General features: G+C 60.1%; 1 protein-coding gene across 5 annotated transcripts; it reads right to left on the bottom strand.

Moving 5' to 3' along the window:
- Positions 1-320: 320 nt before the first annotated feature.
- DHCR7 (7-dehydrocholesterol reductase) lies at positions 321-15,525 on the bottom strand. 5 transcript variants are annotated; one of them, XM_015588846.2, is made up of 9 exons: positions 14,637-15,020; positions 13,600-13,872; positions 10,074-10,200; positions 7,381-7,469; positions 6,645-6,867; positions 5,208-5,298; positions 3,627-3,840; positions 1,768-1,972; positions 321-907 (listed from the first exon to the last, which is right to left on the bottom strand). In XM_015588846.2, exons 4-9 carry the CDS (start codon positions 7,461-7,463, stop codon positions 611-613), a joined length of 1,113 nt encoding a protein of 370 aa, XP_015444332.1. In that variant the 5' UTR covers positions 7,464-7,469; positions 10,074-10,200; positions 13,600-13,872; positions 14,637-15,020; the 3' UTR covers positions 321-610. The 5 variants fall into 5 exon arrangements, with proteins under 5 accessions (XP_015444332.1, XP_015444333.1, XP_024902037.1 ...); XM_015588847.2 differs by lacking the exon at positions 14,637-15,020 and adding an exon at positions 13,974-13,988; XM_025046269.1 differs by lacking the exons at positions 13,600-13,872; positions 14,637-15,020 and adding an exon at positions 15,419-15,525.
- Positions 15,526-17,191: the final 1,666 nt, after the last annotated feature.

Here is a 17,191-nt window from a genome sequence, read left to right as displayed (position 1 = left end):
TCTCCCAGCACCGTGAGTGCCCGGAGGGCAATGCCCACACACCTGGTTCACCCCTCACCCTGCACCACACCCCACACGGGCCTGGACCCGCGCAGAGCCTCACGAAGTATTTAAGGAGCACGAAAGGTTGGCAAGATGCCCTCCTGTCTTTTAGGCATTAGGATTTGAATAAATAAGAATATACACCCCCTCCATCCACCCAGTCCCCCAAATCACTCCTTTTTACCCTAAGTGCAGTGCATACCATCTTCTGTAAGGGTGATGGCTGAACTGCGTCCCCCAAATTTCTGTTAAACCCTAACACACAGGACCTCAGAATGTGACATTTGGAGGAGGGGCCTTTAAACAGCTGATTAAGGTAAAGCGAGGTCACTAGGGCCTAATCCAACGTGACTGGTGTCCTCGTAGGATCTTAGGACACAGACACGCAGAGGAACGGCCATGTGGGGACACAGGAAGGAGACGCCGTCCACACGTCCAGGAGAGAGGCCTCGGGAGGAACCGGCCCTGCCCACACCTGGGTCCCAAACTTCCAGCCCTCAGGACTGGGGACAGTGTCTGTGGCTTAAGCCCCCACCTGTGGGACTTTGCTGTGGCCGCCCGAGCCGACTCACACACTAAGCCTTCGCCGGCTCCCACGTCTGCCAAGGACACGCCCTTGTGCAGGAGCAAAGCTCAGTACGTGCTCAGCCCTCTGCCTGGGGGGCAGCCCCGGCCTGGCCTGGAGAACGAGCAGCGGGCGCCTGGGGCCAGGGGCTCCCCACCCCATCCTCACCTGCAGCGTGTAAAGGTAGGGCAGCCAGACACAGTCTCCCCAGCCCAGGTACCACCCGAAGTGGTCGTGGCAGATGTCGATGGTTTTCAGGTACCAGGCCTCGTTCCAGAAGAAGTCCAGCACGTAGATGGCCTGCAGAACACGAGGGGCCGAGTGCCAACCGGGGGCACGGAGGGGGCGGGCACCTCCGCAAACCACCCGCCTGGGTGACGGAGTGAACTGCTGTCACGGAGCCGCTTTGGTGACGTGCACCGCCAGGCTGTGGGAGCACTTCCTGCCCAGCCTGGAACGTGGGGTCCGGGGGCGGGCTGGGGGTCCTTGTCCTCAGAGAGTCTGAGGTCTAAGAGGATGAGGAGGGCCCACAAATGATGAGAGAAAGGGGGCACCCCACAACGTCCGGGAGGTGACACCCAGGCTGAGGGGCTCAGAGTGGAGCACGATGGGTCAGGGTGGAGGAGCCTGGGACGGGCCACGGAGGGGGGACACCACACGCCACCGTGCGCGCCAGCAGCGACGCCCTTCGCCGGGCTGAGTGTCCCAGCACGTGCCCTGCTGGCTGTCCCTGCAGCACGACACACCCAACGTGGCCGGCACGGCCGGGCGACCTCTGTGCCCCGCGGGCGTTGAGGAGACCAACGTCGGCCTCCGCAGGTGGGACGGGGGAGGCCAGTCACACCATCGTGCCCCGCCTTGAAGGGGTGGCCCGAGACAAGGACTGTGCGGGAACACACCCCGGAGGCCACGACCGTGACCATGGCCCTCCCAGAGACGCCAGAACCACGACACGGGGACCACTGCCACGCTCGAGCCGCTAACAGGCGCCCTCTGGGGAAGTCCCCCGGGGCCAGTCCACACCCCGGGCCACGCGGGGAGTGGGCCGGGCCCTCCCCAGAGCTGCGGATCAGGGTCTTTGGAAAATCTCCAGCTTTCGGGACTCCCCAGCGCCCGGCGAGCACCCACGTGTCCGCCCGCTTCGGCCCCAGACAGGCTACCTGCAGGACGTTGACCAGGACCATGGAGTTGGTCACGTGGCCGTAGAGCTCCCGCTGCTTGGCGGCGAAGGACAGGTTGATGAGGGTCCAGGCGACGATGCCCGGGCGTCCGTTGAAGAAGAGCTTGAAGTCGAACCACTTCCCGATCCGGGGGTTGAACTCGACGCCCATCATGTAGTTGTAGAAGAAATTACCTGTGAATTTGCTTAAAAACGTAAAGAAAAGACACCGTCAGTCAAGGAGCCACTCGCAGGGCCCGGGGCCTGTTCCACGTGCCTGCACAGAGGCGCCTGGCGACCTGGGCCGCGGCTGGCATGAGCTGCAAGGACCAGCCACCAGGGGGCGCAGCCTCGGCCACTGCCCCATGCACTCCGCTCCGGCTCAGCTCAGACATCCGGGGAAGCAGCACCAGAGTGGCTCGCTCCGGCCCGGGAAGCCACGGGCATGCACCTGTGCTTACGGCTTCCGCTTCCTCGGGCCGGGCCCAGGGTCCTCTCCCCGCCTCCAGGTCTCCCTGAGGCACAGCACACCTGAGGCCAAAGGCTCCACAGGACTCAGGCTTTACTCTGCAGCAAGCACGTTTGAAATGAACGCACAGGGCACTGAGGCCTCCCGCGTGCAAGCGACATCATAAATTATGCCAAGATAAGGAGTCGTGAAAAGCACCACGCTCAGAGCCAGGTGTCCAGCTCCAGGGCCCACATATTCCCCCGCTAGATCAGTTTCTGAATGGCTCATTGCCCTGGTGACCCGACCCCACAGCCCTCGCCAGGGGTGACCAGAGAATCAGCCAAGACACCCCTGTGGAGGTCCCTCGTTAGGGATACCCTGTGTGTACACACAGAGATTTCTGTTAATCAGAAAAACATTATCACGTCCCTTTCCTTCAAGATAAGCAGAAAGAAGCAAAACACACAAAGTCCACCAAAGGCGGTAAGATTATAAAGCGGCAAAAGGATTTCCGTGGGCTGTGGAAGACCAGCCTTGTCATCTGATCATCACGCAAGCTGCGAAGCACCATCGTCCAGATGCTCCCCCAGAGCCGAGAGGTAAAGGGAAACACTTTGTTGTTTTGGGCCCCAGACTAAAATGTAAGAACTGTGAGAACGAGAATCTTGCTCACACCTAAAACTCCACTGCTTACACCTGTCTACGGGAAGATCCCCAAAAACGTCTGCTAATGATGGACGGATGGAGGAAAGGATGGAGGGAGGGAGGGAGGAATGATGGACGGATGGATGGATAGATGGGTTGACAGCTGGGTGAATGGGTGGGTGAATAGATGATGGATAGATGGACGGACAGATGGATGGACAGATGGACGGGTGGGTGGATGTGTGGATGGGCATATGTGTGAATGGGCAGATGGGTGGGTGGATGGACGGACAGATGATGGATGGATGGATGATGGATAACCACTATCCAACCCAAGTCTTCAATCAAATGAGCATCAACCAATAGAACTTTCCCAGAGAAGCTGCTACATTAAAGCTACTCAAACAGTAAGACGCCTTCCTGACTGTGCCAGTGCCAGGCCACACTGATGTCCCAGAGAGAGAGGCGATGGGCTCCCTCTGCCCCCGGGGCCGGAAGTTGCCTTTCCCACTCCCCTGCTCCCTACCCGGATGACTCGGCCACCGAAGGCAGACCAGGCCGTCTTCGACTGCATTCCTCCTAGGGCGGATGCCACCCAGACATTCAGAAAGGGTGCCCCCCGAGTCAAAAAAGTTCCACTGAGCTCCTCTGGGTCATGTCACGGACCCTCGCCCTCAGGGCGCGAAGGCCCTGCCCCCAGGTCACGGAAGAAGCCCGGGCTGGGAACGCGCACCGCCCGTCCGACTAGCCGCCGCAGGGCGTACCAGTCTTGGGCGTTGGTGGGGAAGAAGTAGCCCTTGACCATCACAAAGGTGGACACGGCATAGCCGAGGATGTTGGCGCACCACAGCAGCGGGATCCAGTTGTCGAAGATGATGGTCGGAGAGAACCAGGACAGGAGGTGGGAGTTGGCAAACCAGAGCAGATGCGTGATGAGCCACGCTTGCAGGCCGTTGACTTCGTACAAGTTGACGACCCCTGTGGAGGGAAGATTTACACATCGAAGTGTGTCCCCGAGTGTGACAGCAGCTGGCTCAGGCCCCGCCTGCTTGCTTTCTGGGTCTCAGTTGCTCAGGCCCTTGTCTAGGGCACCCCAGCTCCAACCCAGAGAGCTGGTCAGCTTCTGCTGCGATTCAAGACCCCAGGTCAAATGGCCAGGGGGGCGCCTCCCACTGCTCGTCCAGGGATGACCGCCCTGCCTGCTGGGTCTGGGAGGAGGGACGGGGTGCAGACGTTTCCCGAGGCTCTGGTTCTCCTTAACCAGCAGGTAACAGTGAACACAGGCGGGCGTTAGACCCCGGGGCCTCGAGATGCAGGGAAAGCCTTTCACCAAATGTGTCGATCGCTTTGCTCCTCGCTAGCTTCTCGTCAAAGACAACGTGTGTCGGTCACGTCCTGCGGACCTGCCCGCAAAGCGAGTTCCAGGAAAAAAATATCTAAAAGCGCGCTTTGCTGGAGATCGAAGACAACGTGCTCGTCAAGCATGAAGCAACGACAGCTTAGACAAGGACGGGGCTCACGAGACGTTTAGTGTCTGCGTCTTGCTTTAAAGGTAAGATCGCTGACACACAATCAGGACGTGTTCTGCAGACTCCGGGCTCCTCAACCAGCCGACCAGTCCTAAAGGCTTCAGAGATGACACCAGGAACCAAATCAATCGGCCTAGGAAAGCCACGGTGCTTGCACAAGAGCCCACCAAACGGCTTTGCCCTCGGTCTTCGCCTTTAAAAGCCCGTGACTGAAAACCATCAGGCATTCGGGTTTTAAATGCCGGCTTCCTATTCTCCTCCCTTGGCACCCTGCAAATAAATGGCCTAATTCCTCCCGCGTAAAACTCGGTGTTCAGAGCCTGGCTCTACAGGCAACCCGCGTCTGGCTCGGCCACACCGGGGGCTGAGTAACTAACTGGCCTGCGGTTTGCTAGACATTGGGGAGAAGGAGTGAGGACGCCCTGAGGTGCTTGTCGGGAGCCCTGCACCCCCCACCGCCCAGATGCTCTCCGCAGGCTGGGACAGGGCGGGGTGCCATCTGCCGGGCTGCTGGGTTCCCGAGACGGAAGGGAACGAAGGGACCAGGCAGCCCCCCAACAAAAGCCGCCTCCCAGGCGCCAGGGGCAGGCCGCGATGTCCTCTGCGGGGAGAGGCTCCAGGAGCCCACCGCTGGCAACCGGCCACGGGGCGAGGCCACTCGGGCCCCTCTCTACCGAGGAGCGTGAGGCTCAAACCCATGTCTGGGGCAGAGCCGGGCCGCCCGCTGGTGAGCAGACTTTGGGACAGCGGAGGGCAGGCCCCATGAGCCGGGGGGACGGGGCATGGCTGGCCGGGGGCCGAGCTCGGGGAGGTTACCTGCGGGGGTCACGGCGCCCTCCTGAATGCCTCCCACGTAGCCGGGCAGGAACCGGTGGCAGAAGTCAGGGAGCAACACGTACAAAAGCACCTGGAACACATAAGGTTGGAGCTCGGCCGCCGGTGGCGCGGGGCCCGGCGTGTCACACGGCCCTGCTTTCACCAATGGAGCCAGGACACGGGGGTTCCCGCTCACGGCGGCTCCTCTTCCCGAAGGGGCTGACTGCGGGCTTCGCGGGGGCCGAACAGGGGCGGGGGTTCCTGCTCTGAGCGACGGGGCGCTCTCCCTATGGGGCTCACTCTCCCCGCTTCCGAGAACCCGCAAGTTCGTCCCCCTCACTTTCCTGGGGCCATTTAAAAAAAACAAACGGAGGAATAAGTCGCAAACCCTAAAACACGCCCTTTTAGGGAGCTCTATTCAGTGGTGTCCGGCACATCCCAAGGTCGTACAACGGTCACTACTACCTACTTCCAGAACGTTCTCATCGCCCCAAGAGGGAACGGGGGCGGGGTCAGCAGCCGCCCCCACCCCAGTCCCCTCCTGCCAGCCCGACAACCGCGAATCTGCTCCATCCCGTCAAGCTGCCCGCTCTGGACGTTGCCCGTGAGTGGAGCCCTGCTGGACCTGTCCACCGCAGCCGGTCCCTTCCGCTCAGTGGAGTGTCACCAAGGCCCCCCCCAGTGGGAGCAAGCGTCAGAACGCCGTTTCTGGCCAAAGGACACTCCACTGCGTGGACACCCCCCACTCGTTTGCCCGGCCACCTGTCGACGGGCACTTGGGATATTTCCACTCCTAGGCTGCTGCGACGGGCTGTCCCCAGTCGCTTCTACCCAAAGGGACCGAGACGCCTGCCGTGAGAGGGACCAGGAAGGCAGGCAGCTGGGGCCCCGGGGTGGGAGCGTCCGCCAGGGCACAAAAGCTCGGGCCACCTTCTGCCAAACGGCAGGTTCACTGCCAACCCCTGTCCTGGCGAACGCCTGCCAGTCTGCGAGGCCGGGGGGTCCCACGGGAGCTGAGGCTGCTCTTCCCGGGACAACCTGGCAGGAACACAGGCTCAGTGCCTCTTGTCACCGAGTGTCCCTCAGGGATGGGTGGCCGGTGCCCCTCCCCGTGGGCTGTCACAGGGAAAGATCTCTGCCGTGGTCGGGGCTCCCTGGGCCGGCCTTGCCCTCCTGCCCCTCAGTGCTCAGTCGGTCCCCGTGGGGCCGGGCCTCCCGGACTGCAGGCACGGCGGGCACCCCGATGCCGCTAGCTGCTGCCTGCCCTGTCTGACGAGGAGGCCAAGGACACCTGGCTGCAGGTAGCATCCCACTGGGCGCCTGACAGGAACGCCACCCTGAGCGAGGACTCCATCCCCCAGACGGGCGGCCAGGACCCCGGCAGCGAGGGACTCCCCACCCCCACAGCGCCCTGGCACAGGGCTGGGAAGGGCCGACCTGGAACGTGACCCACGAGGCATAGAGCTGGGCCGCTTCCTTCGTCAGAGACGGCGTCTTGGCCCAGATGTCCGAGAGGCGAGCACGCCCGGTGGCCAGGTCCAGCAGGGGTGCGGTCAGCGAGCAGCTGTACTGGTCACACGCCATGATAAAGAAGTACACGATGAAGGGCGCGAACAGCAGCAGGAAGATGACGCTGGCCAGGGAAAACCAATCCACCTCCCTGTGGGAGGCGCGGACACTCAGGCCGGGCGCCGGGCGCTGGCCTCGCCGACCCAGTGCCCACATGCGGGCGTGGGTGCCCGAGCTCGACCCAGCCCGCGCCTCAGAGGAGGAGGCCGCCGGCTCAGCGCACAGGCCGCCCCGCTGCCGGAAGCCACTTAACACACACGCTCTACCGCGGTCCGTCGGGGTGACCGACCCCTGGGCACCCACGGAAAGCCCAGGGCCAGAGTGCGCATGCAGGAAGGCCTTCCGTGACCCACAGGGCCAGCGGCTCCCCCCATTCCGGGCCGTGGGCGACATACATGCATCCACACCCCAGTCGCCATGGCTCCCTGGCCCGGGACAGCCAGGACGGCAAGGCGCACACAGCGAGGGCGCCAGCCGACTATAAAATGGGAAGCTGCTCACCTGCCGTGAGCCTTGACAATAGAAAAATTTAATAGGTCCATGAAACCCCACGGGCTGGCTCCCCTCCCCTTGCCCCCGGGCCGGAGGGCGACGAGGTCCTTACCAGGCACGACCCCACTGTCCCTGTGCCGCAGCCCCGCCTGGACGCCTGGCTTTGGGAGCGCTGGGCTGGGCTTTCGCCGCCATCGGGCCCTAGGGGAGGAGAGAAGACGGACGGGCTCGGGCTGTCCCCCCAAGAGCAGACGCCACACCCCCCTGCCACAGCCACCGGGGCCCCTGGGTCCTGCCGGGCTGGCCTCCGTCGCTCTCCGTCCGTCACCTGGTCCTGGACAGCAGAGTCCAGGCAGGGACAGGACCGCCACCCAGACCCCGTCTCCCGTGACCGGCACGCCCTCACCCCGCCTTCCGGCTTCTGCTCCTGCCGGAGTCGCCCTCCGATGGGGGTGAGGTGAGCAGAGCCACCCGGCTCGGGGCGTCTCCCGACCCGTGCCTGCCGCTCTGCCTCCTGCTCTCTGCTCGAACGCCCCGCCCCCCGCCCCCTGGACGCGGCGGTCCCGTTTGCCACACCTGCGCCTTCCCCGCCTGGACCGTGCTCTGCAGTCCCCCCCGCCCCGTCCAGGCCTCATGGAGCCGTCCCCTCCTCTGCCGACTAGTCAGATTCCCGGGAGGCCATGACACCTCGTCTTCCCACTGGCTAACATCCTAACGCAAACGCATCGCTGACACGCTCCCTCTGCCCGTAGCCATGCGCCAGCTCCGTCTACACTGCCTGCTCCCCAGGCCCCGTGCCCAGTCACTCTCCTGCCACTTACTTCCCTAAAAACTCTGCTCGCCACGTGCGGTTCTTTTATTTACTGGTCTGCACGTTTCCTGTCTGCCTCTCCCATGAGAACGTAAGTCTCCGAGGACAGAGATCGTGTGACCGAGTCCTCACTCTGCTACCAGGGCCTGGAAGTGGCTGGTACCTGTGGGCGGTCGACGAATAGTCACTCTGCCAGAGCTAAACCAGGAGGAGGAATCTCGCACACCCACCTACCCAGCACTGCCCTAAACGGCTAGAACATGGGGGACGCAGTGACGCCCCCCGTCCAGGGCAAGTTCACGCGTGTGGAGTCTCAGAATGCCAACGGGAAAAGACGACGATGTTAAAAGCTTTCGGAGAACATCGAGCACTGAGACTCATGCCAGCGTCAGGCTGGATTCTCGAACATGAGGCTGGAAAACTTGACAATCTCTAAGGAAAACTTTTTTCAACTTAGAATTCCATTCCCAGGTTAAGCGTCATTCAGAGAAGACGCGGGACGTAAGAGCCGGTCACGGTGGGTGTCAGGACACGGGGGAGACCCGGACGGTGCCCGTGCGGTGGACAGAGGGTCCCCAGTCCACACTGGTACGAGAACCCCTCGCGGAAATGATAAATTCCACCGTGTAGAAAGATGATCGACAGGAGCGACGGCCGTGTTATAATGTTCAGAAAAAACACAAAAAACAAAAAACAAAAAGAGCCGTGATGCACAGAAGCCTTAGCAAATGGGACAAGGAAGGCGCCATTCACTCCGGGAGGAATGAAGTCACGGGAGGGGGAGGAAAACCGTGACCGCGCGCGCTGCCCGGCTTAGCGGCGCACGCGGCAACCGCACGGCCCGCTGCGCCCCCTACTGGCGGAGAAGGAAACGGCCAAGTCCGGCGTGGTAAAAGCAAATTGCTTAGAAATCAGCCGGCAACACAAGAAAAGCGGTTGAAGGAATGAAAAGCACTTGCTTCTGGGAGGCGAGACCATGGGACGAGGCAGGGGACAGTTATTCTCTTATACATATGCACATACAAGCCTTTTGTTACTGTTGTCTTAAACGCGGACGTGAGTGACTTTAACACAAAGGTACGTTCGCTTAAAACGCTTCAACGACGGGAGACACTTTCACGCATGGTGTGGGAACCATGGCCGTATCAGTTCGGGTTACGAAGGTTTATGGAGGGTCTGCGATGGACGCAGGATGGCGACGTTTTCACGGGAAGGGACCGTCTGTCTCTTCAGCCCCCAAAACATAGCGTGTGGCAGGACTCAGCTTATACTTGTAGAACCGACGTGGACCACAGACAACCAACTGCCCCCCGGAGACGATGATGTCAGGATCCGAGCCACCCGAACATGTCAGCTTGCTCTCCACGGCCCCCGAACACTGGTGGCCGCCCACCAGACGCTCGCGCCGGGCGGTGACACCCACACGGCAGACCCTATCGTTCCGTACGGCCCCAGTTGGCGTCCCCAACCAGAGCGTGCCGACCCGGCCCCCACGCCAGGCCCCGCGTTCCCATGCCGACCCGTGCCTGTCTCCAGCATGGCACTCATGCATGCCTCACGGGAAGGTTAAGCAGAGGGGACGGCCACTCTTTCTGCCCCAAGTCACAGACCAGCCTCACAGAGACAACACCGAGCAGTGACACCACCCAGGGACCGGCTTTCGTGCTGGAAACGGACAGCCTCAGAGCCGAGCAGGAAAGCCGGATGGAGCACACCGCACGAAGGACGTGTCCCTTCCAGGGGTCAAACGAGACCAAATACGAGTTTGGAGCTCATTACGGAGCTCATTCTCCCCTCTCCCCAGAAGTCACCTCTTTGTCCTAAGCACTGGACACTGGGCAGCGATGGCCGGAGTCAGGGGACAGGGAGGTGTGCTGGGGGATTTTCTCCCCTGAGACTCAGGCAGGAGCTGACACTGGGTAGCAGCTGTCTAGCCGACTTCAATTTTCAAAGCTGAAAGGTCACTGCCCGCGGCTGCGGACCGTGATACTCACCTGCAACCTGGCGTTGAGGGGTCTCGCAGCAGACCGGAGGCTGTCCTGGAACCGGGCTCCGTAAAACCTCTAGACTCTTGTGATCCAAGACGCGTGCGTGGTCCTTCTCAACCCGCTGAGCCAAGCCCTGCAGGGGACACAAAGATGCAGATGACGCTCAGGGAGCTGACACTTCAGGATGGAAGGCAGACAAGAGCCCAAATGACATCTACTCAAGGCCCACTGCTGGACCCAAGCGGGGGTACAGAGCTCAGGGCTCAGGGCTTTGGACGCAGGCCCGAGGGGGTGTCGCCCGCAGGCAGCCCGATCGGACTGCCCGTCTGCCCGGCGCCCTCGGTGTCGGGCACACAGTAAGGACTTGGTAGCAGGGGTGGGACTGGCCGGAGGCGGTCGTGGACATGAGCCGGCGTGAGGAGCACCAAGGGACCAGCAGGCACTTTCTTCGTAGACGTATACGGGGCAGCCATGCTGCGCTTGAAACACTCTAGAAGCTTGTTTGTGCCCAGATCGAGCCCCCCGTGTGTGCACGTCCCCACTGGCACATCCCAGGAGGCACGACGTGCTGAGGACAGAGCGGCGGCAACAGTCCCCTGGACCGGAAGCCTGGCTCCAGGGACACTCGCTGACCCGAGACCTCCACGAGTGCCTCGGGGCACAGACGCCCCCACACCGGAGGGTCCGCGGTGTCATTACAGCTGGATGAAGGTTTAGTGTCCCACACGTGGGCAAAAAGACGAGCCAGTGACTTGGACGGGGCCGCCTGGCGCCCGGGTCAGCAGCCTGGGTGGGGTGTGCCTTCCGCAGGCAGGAGCTAAAGGGACTTCACTGCTGACAGCTTGGGGGGGATCTAGCGGCAGCGGCTGGGGATGAATTCTCGACGGCGGTGTCGACGCCGGACGGTAAGCTTTTCCTCGCCGAGGCACCTGGTTCAAAGATGGCCGTGTCGGGCAGAAGCCCGCCGTCTGGCCCGCGTGTCTGCGTCTGCGCGTCCTCCCAGCTGGGCCTCACCGCTGACCCTTCTCCTCTGGGGCAGCAACCACGCCGAGCCTGACGTCCGTCTTAAAGGAACACGCTGCCAGCTCGGTCCAGACACAGCCACAGCAAAACTGCCTGATACAAACCAGGGTACCCTGGAGGACTGACCACCTGAGCGACGCTGCTCCTCCCTCCCAGAGCCCTAATTACCAGTCTCAGGCTCTAAATTAGCCGATAAAGAACCCGTGGAACCCCAGACATCCATCTCTGACCCAGATAAAGGCAGAGCCCCGCGGCCTCGCTGTGTGGCCCGGGCCGGCTGTGTACCCTCCCGGACCGGTCGGTAACACATCCTGTCCTCAGGGTCCCTTTACGGTTCGTGCTGAGCCGCCCCCATGAGGGAGGGCCAGAGCAAGTGCTCCCCGCACCCCGACCGCTACCAACAGGCTGGGACCCACAAAAGTGATGATTTAAGCCCCATGGCAGATTTTTTGGCACCTCGAGGGCTTAGTAATTTAGGGGTGCACTAGAGACCCAGGACCACGGCAGGGAGGGCTGGGCACTAGCTCGATGAATACTCGAGAGGCCCCAAGGCCACCATCAAGGCTGCAGCTTCTCACGTCACCCGTTCCTGTTGCCAGCATGGCCCCCACTAGGAGTTCGACCGGTGTGACCTTGAGCCTCTGTTTGTCTTGCTCGGCCTTGGTCTCATCTGCAAAGCGTCGTCCACTTTGTCAAGGACACGATGGTCATGGTGCCAAGCGCTCAGGGCCAGGCCCGACCTCATCAGCGTTCAGCTAAGAGTCAGCCACAGCTGTCGCCATGCGGGCCGCAAGCGGGCTCAGCGGGGCTCACGCAGGGCAGCAGCGGGGGGCCCCACTTGGCAGACGTTACAAAACCAACCGACCCCCGAAGTCTAAGGGGGTACACCCGCGTGCCCAAACCTAGAATATTCTGCTCACCCACTGTGTAACCAATCCCCCCTCGACTTAGTGGCTTAAAACAAGTCTTTTTATCATCCCTCGTTGTTTCGGGGGTCAGGAATCTGGGGAGACGCTGGCTAGGCAGCTACGGCTTCAGGGTGTGCTGGAGTCCCCGCTCTGCCTTTTCCGACCTGGCCTGGGAAGGCACATGCCATCACTTCCGGCACATTCTGTCAGGTACAGTGCGTCAGAGCCTTTCAAGGAGGAGTGGCAACATATGATAACGCGAGACACTGTTGGGGTCATCGTCGGATGATCTGGCCTGTCCCAGATAACAACCAGTCACTGGGCCCCTGCCGAGTTCCAGCCGCCCACGGGCTCACGCAATTCTCACGCGGGGGGCCCTGGGGAGCGGGCTCTGTCAAGTCCACCTTCCGGACGAAGAAGCCGAGGCAGGAAGGTGGAGCGAGTGGTTCCCTAACACAGACCTACAGCGACGGAGCGGGTCCCACGGGAACCCCATCCTCCATGACACACCTGGGAGGCACAGTAAATTCCAGAACAGTCGGGATGAAAACACCCAAACAAGCACTAACGTTTGAGTGCTATGCCAGGTGCTACTCCAGGGAATACACCCAGGGAATCACTCTGGGCTGGAACGCCATCCATCAGCAGCGGGTCTGTCTCGGAAACGTGCTCGTCAAAGGAGGCGCAGAGACTGAAAAATACCGGCCTCTGGATTTTTACTTCAGATGAGCATAAACGATAAAATCCAGAATCAGCGACCTGGGAGGGCAGCTGTTCTGGTCTGAGGCCAGGCAGACCAGCAGCTCCCCGTAGGGCTCTGTCCTGGACCTGAGTAAGCAGATGCAAGAACTCACACTGTAGTTGGCGACATACAACTCGCAAACTGCTAAAAACGGCGAGATGACTCAGTGAGAACATCAGATAAATAACGACACACCTATCAGGGGAAGACTCAACGGGTGTTTAAAAAAATGAGCCCAACACAGGAAAAGGTGCCCGGACGTGTCACGGCATAAGGACAAGTTGCAAATCTGTCCTTAAAATGACTATTTGAAAAAGCTAAGCACCAAGACGTTAAACTGGGAATAGGCGTGGCTTTTTTTTTTTCTCTTTCCTAATTATTCTCATAGAAATGTACTTGTAGAATAAGATAATTTAACAACCAAGTTTTTTTTAACAGCTCTTGGAGTCATGAGACCCACAATTCTGGGAATATTTGTGGCTGTAACTGGGGCCAGGACGGTCATCCGTCCCCACGGTGAGGGTGACTGTTTGGGGGATTCTTGCAGGTGATACCTGCCGCTTTTCTACACCCCCCACCCCCTCCGGCCCCCTGCGGGCTGTGTGGTCACTCCCTCAGCTGCCACATGCAACTCACAAGCCTCGCCTGGCTTGCCAGACGCAGGGGCTGTCCCCAAGCTGTGCTGTGCCTTTGAGCCCCTGGTGCTGGAGAGCTCCGGCCTGGCTTGGGCTCCCGCCGGGCAGTTTCTGAGGGGTGAACTGCAGCTGTGACAGCAGCCACAGGGCTCTGCTTTTGGAAAGCTGCAAGAGCTGTGCTTGCTAAAACACAAGTTTAGAAGCCCGGCGTTCAAGGCCCTCACCTGTCCCCTCCAATCCGTGCCCAGGAGCCACTGACTTTGGCGTGTCTTCTTCCAGATGGTTTCACGAGCTTCACGCAACACACACCCCTCCTTCGTTCTAAAAACCGGCTCGCACGGAAATTCTTTCGCAGCTTGGCGTCTTTGCCTCGTCCTGTCTTAGCATGCATCGGGTCTACTATACGAGCCTGCCATTCTTTTTAGCTGCAATCTACCTGAGGACTGTGTTAGCCGTAGTCCAGGATCGAATGGTGCTTGGATGGTTCCGAGGTTCACCTGCAAACCGTTCTCGTTTTTCGGTGGAAAAGCGTCCTGCGGTTGGAAGGACTCCAGCCCCCTAGGCCTCCCGTCCCAACCTCCGCGCGACCTTTGAATACCTGGCCTCTCCAGCGGCCCCCCAGCTTCTCAACTCCCTCGCCACAGAGATCTATATATTTGACAGGATGAGCAGGACTCCTCAAAATTCTATTAAAAGAGGATTCGCCAAGTCGTGCTCAGAAAGAGGGCGTTTTCTGCTTCACCAAGAGTGGACAAAAGGGCCCCTCCCGCTCCACCATGCAGCCCCCACGCGTCGTGTCTTAAATCTGGGCACCCGGCCTGGCGCGCCGTGGGCCTTGGCTCCTGCTTCCTCATCTAAGTAGCTGCAGGAAGAGCTCGGGTGGGCATGGGGGGGGCACCCCGCACTAAGACCAGGGCGCTGGGTGCCAGGTGCATCTGAGGGCAAACCACCCAGCTCCTTCCTCAACTCTGGGCAGAAAGTCAGTTGAGAGGCACAAACTTTCAGGCAAAAGAAACCAGGCAGGCAGGGTGGAATTCCTGCTCTCTGGTCAACGCTCTCTGGTCAAGCAGCGTGGGGGTTCGGAGGGTGGGAATGTCCGGATGGGGTTCTGCCCCCGACTCCCAGCCCCCCTAAACACAGGCGCTGCTCCCCCACACTGAAGCAATGTCACCAGAGTTGTGGGTTTGAGGCTTGGCTCTGCCACCCTCTAACATGTGACTCCACCGGTCACGTCACCTCTCGGGAACCCCAGTGTCCTCACCTGTAAAATGAGGGTGATGCCTAACGGGTGGGTTATTCTGAGAATTAGCCTCAAAGCGCTAAGCACAATGCGGGACACACAGGAAACCCCAGCAAATGACGGGAGGTCTTGCATATCGCCTTTAAGAAAAACATTTCATTGCCTCTCTCCTGTACCTTAAAACCCCACTTAATAAAATTATACAATGCCCAGGAAAGAGGCAACGCATCATTATTTTAAGAGCAGGGAAGGACGGAGGGCTGAAAACGGAGGGGAGCTTTTTGTGGGCTCGGCCCGCACAACTCCCGGCGGGGACCCCGCCCTGAGGAACCCCTTCCTAGCAGAGCAGTTCGGCGGCTCTCCACCTGCATCCAGGTGCTCGGCGAGCCCGCAGCCGCTCCGTTAGGTCCTCAAACAGAAAACCGCGTCCGCTCGCGTGGGGCGCCCGAGGAACCCCGGCCCCGGCCCGGATCTCACAGGCGCGCACGCACGCCTCGCCCACCTGACCGCGCATCCCCGCCTCGCCTGCGCACTGTCCCCGGCTCGTGCGATCCCAGGCCTGACCGCCGCAGGAGCCCCCCACCCCGCCAGCACGAACCTCACCTGCGCGCTCCGCTCTGCTCGCAGCAGCAGCAGCAGGTAGTGGGGCCAGTCGTAGCCGCGCCCCCTGCTATCACAGGCGCGCACGCACGCCTCGCCCACCTGACCGCGCATCCCCGCCTCGCCTGCGCACTGTCCCCGGCTCGTGCGATCCCAGGCCTGACCGCCGCAGGAGCCCCCCACCCCGCCAGCACGAACCTCACCTGCGCGCTCCGCTCTGCTCGCAGCAGCAGCAGCAGGTAGTGGGGCCAGTCGTAGCCGCGCCCCCTGCTAACGTATCGGGGTGGAAGACCAATCGGAGGCGGGCTCTGCACGGGTTGGGGTCCCTGCGCCCCGCGATTGGCCGCAGCGCCTCGCCCCACCTTCTGAGCTGACTCCGGGCCACCGCGCGTACCACTCGGCGGCGGCGGGGCGCGAGATTGACGGTCGAGGGACCGCCCCGCGCCAGCCCTGCGGGGGCGGACACTCGTCACGCGCACGAGGAGCTCTCGGTGACGAGAGAGCCCCTCGAGGTCGTCCCACTGGGCACGAAGGTCCAAACGATCTGCTCCTGCCTCCATCAGTCATTGGACAGGGGCGGCTCTTGCAAGGGCATGACCTTGGGCCGGGCAGCGACCCCGCAGCCTACACCTGGGGCATCAGGCTGACTGGCAGAGGTATCTGGTTGGCACAGGTCTGTGTTCTTCACAGAGACATTTATTTTTCCTGCAGTTTTTTGAAAAATATCAAACATACAAATCAGTCGAATATATAGTAAAGTGACCTCCACATATCTAGATGCGACACTGTCAACTTTTCTCTCCCTCAATCTGTGTGTGTGTATCCCACCCTCCATTTTTGCCCTGAACCATTAATTTGTGTGTGTGTGTGTGTGTGTGTGTGTGTCCCACCCTCCATTTTTGCCCTGAACCATTAAGTAGCTACAGGTGATATCTCCCTCCTAAATAATTCAGTATCCATTTCCTAAAAACAAGAACGGTCTCCTGTGTTACTCAAATAAAATGACCTCACTCTGGAAATGTCACACCAATTCAATGCTATTACCTAATATATTGTCTAGATTCAGTGTCCCCAATTATTCCAGGAATGTCCTTTCTTGCTCTTTTGAAAAATCCAGAATCCAGTCGGGAAACCACACTGGGCATTTGGTTGTCATGACTCCTTAGCCTCGAAAGGGACGGCGCCGACACAGCCTTGGTGTCTCGCTTCATTGTAGCTTGTCGGGCTTCCATGGCGTGACAGTTTTAGAGAGCTTTTTGCAGCGTATCTTTCAATTTGGGTGTGGCTGTTTCCCTCACTCTGTCACTTAGGTCGTGCGTTTTGAGGCGGGATAATATGCTACATAGGTGATGTCCTGTCTTCACGCATCATATGAGGCCTGAGACGATGTCCCATTGCTGACAGTGAGTTTGATCGTGTGGATCAGGTGCTTTCTTCCAGAAATCTCCATCTCTCCTTTCCTGACTAGTAAGTAATCGCCGAGTGACACTTCGAGACTAGATATGCTGCTCCAAACAAACAACCGTTTGCCGGGTCATCTAGCGTCTAATGACTGTAGCCTGAATCCCTGACTCCTTGGTGCAAAAGCGTGATTTTCTAATTTCATCATTCCTGCAACACTTATTAGTTAACGTTTTTCTGTGGAGAATTCCCCTCTCCTATTTAATGTAGTTTTTTGTCAGTGTGGACTAACAGATTTTTTTTTTTAACTCATTGAGCTATGATCCTGAACTGTCATTAACTTTTTTTTAAAAGTCATTATCTTTTGGATACTCAAATTGTCTCCTATGTGGCCAGTGGGAGGCCCTTCAAACAGACTTCCTTTTTTCAAATAACTTGCCCCTCACACTCTGAGCACTTGCTCATTTTCTGCGGCTCGGCCTTAACCCGCGGCAGTCAGGGCCTCACTCACTGCGCAGGCGCGCCCTGCGCTACGCCAGCGGGGCGGGGCTAGGGCGGGGCTAGGGCGGGGCGGG

This window comes from Pteropus alecto, unplaced genomic scaffold, assembly GCF_000325575.1.
Source record: "Pteropus alecto unplaced genomic scaffold, ASM32557v1 scaffold43, whole genome shotgun sequence".
Classification (NCBI taxonomy): domain Eukaryota; kingdom Metazoa; phylum Chordata; class Mammalia; order Chiroptera; family Pteropodidae; genus Pteropus; species Pteropus alecto.
The sequence above is the reverse complement of the archived record's forward strand: the minus strand, read 5'-3'. Positions and strand labels throughout refer to the sequence as shown.

Excerpts from the sequence above, each read along its gene's own strand:
- DHCR7 (XM_025046269.1), bottom strand. The coding sequence starts at position 7,463 with ATGGCGGCGAAAGCCCAGCCCAGCGCTCCCAAAGCCAGGCGTCCAGGC. Across the intron at positions 3,841-5,207 it reads GGGCGCCGTGACCCCCGCAG|GGGTCGTCAACTTGTACGAA; the intron begins GTAACCTCCCCG and ends TTCCCTCCACAG. Across the intron at positions 908-1,767 it reads TCCTGGTCAACGTCCTGCAG|GCCATCTACGTGCTGGACTT; the intron begins GTAGCCTGTCTG and ends CGTGTTCTGCAG.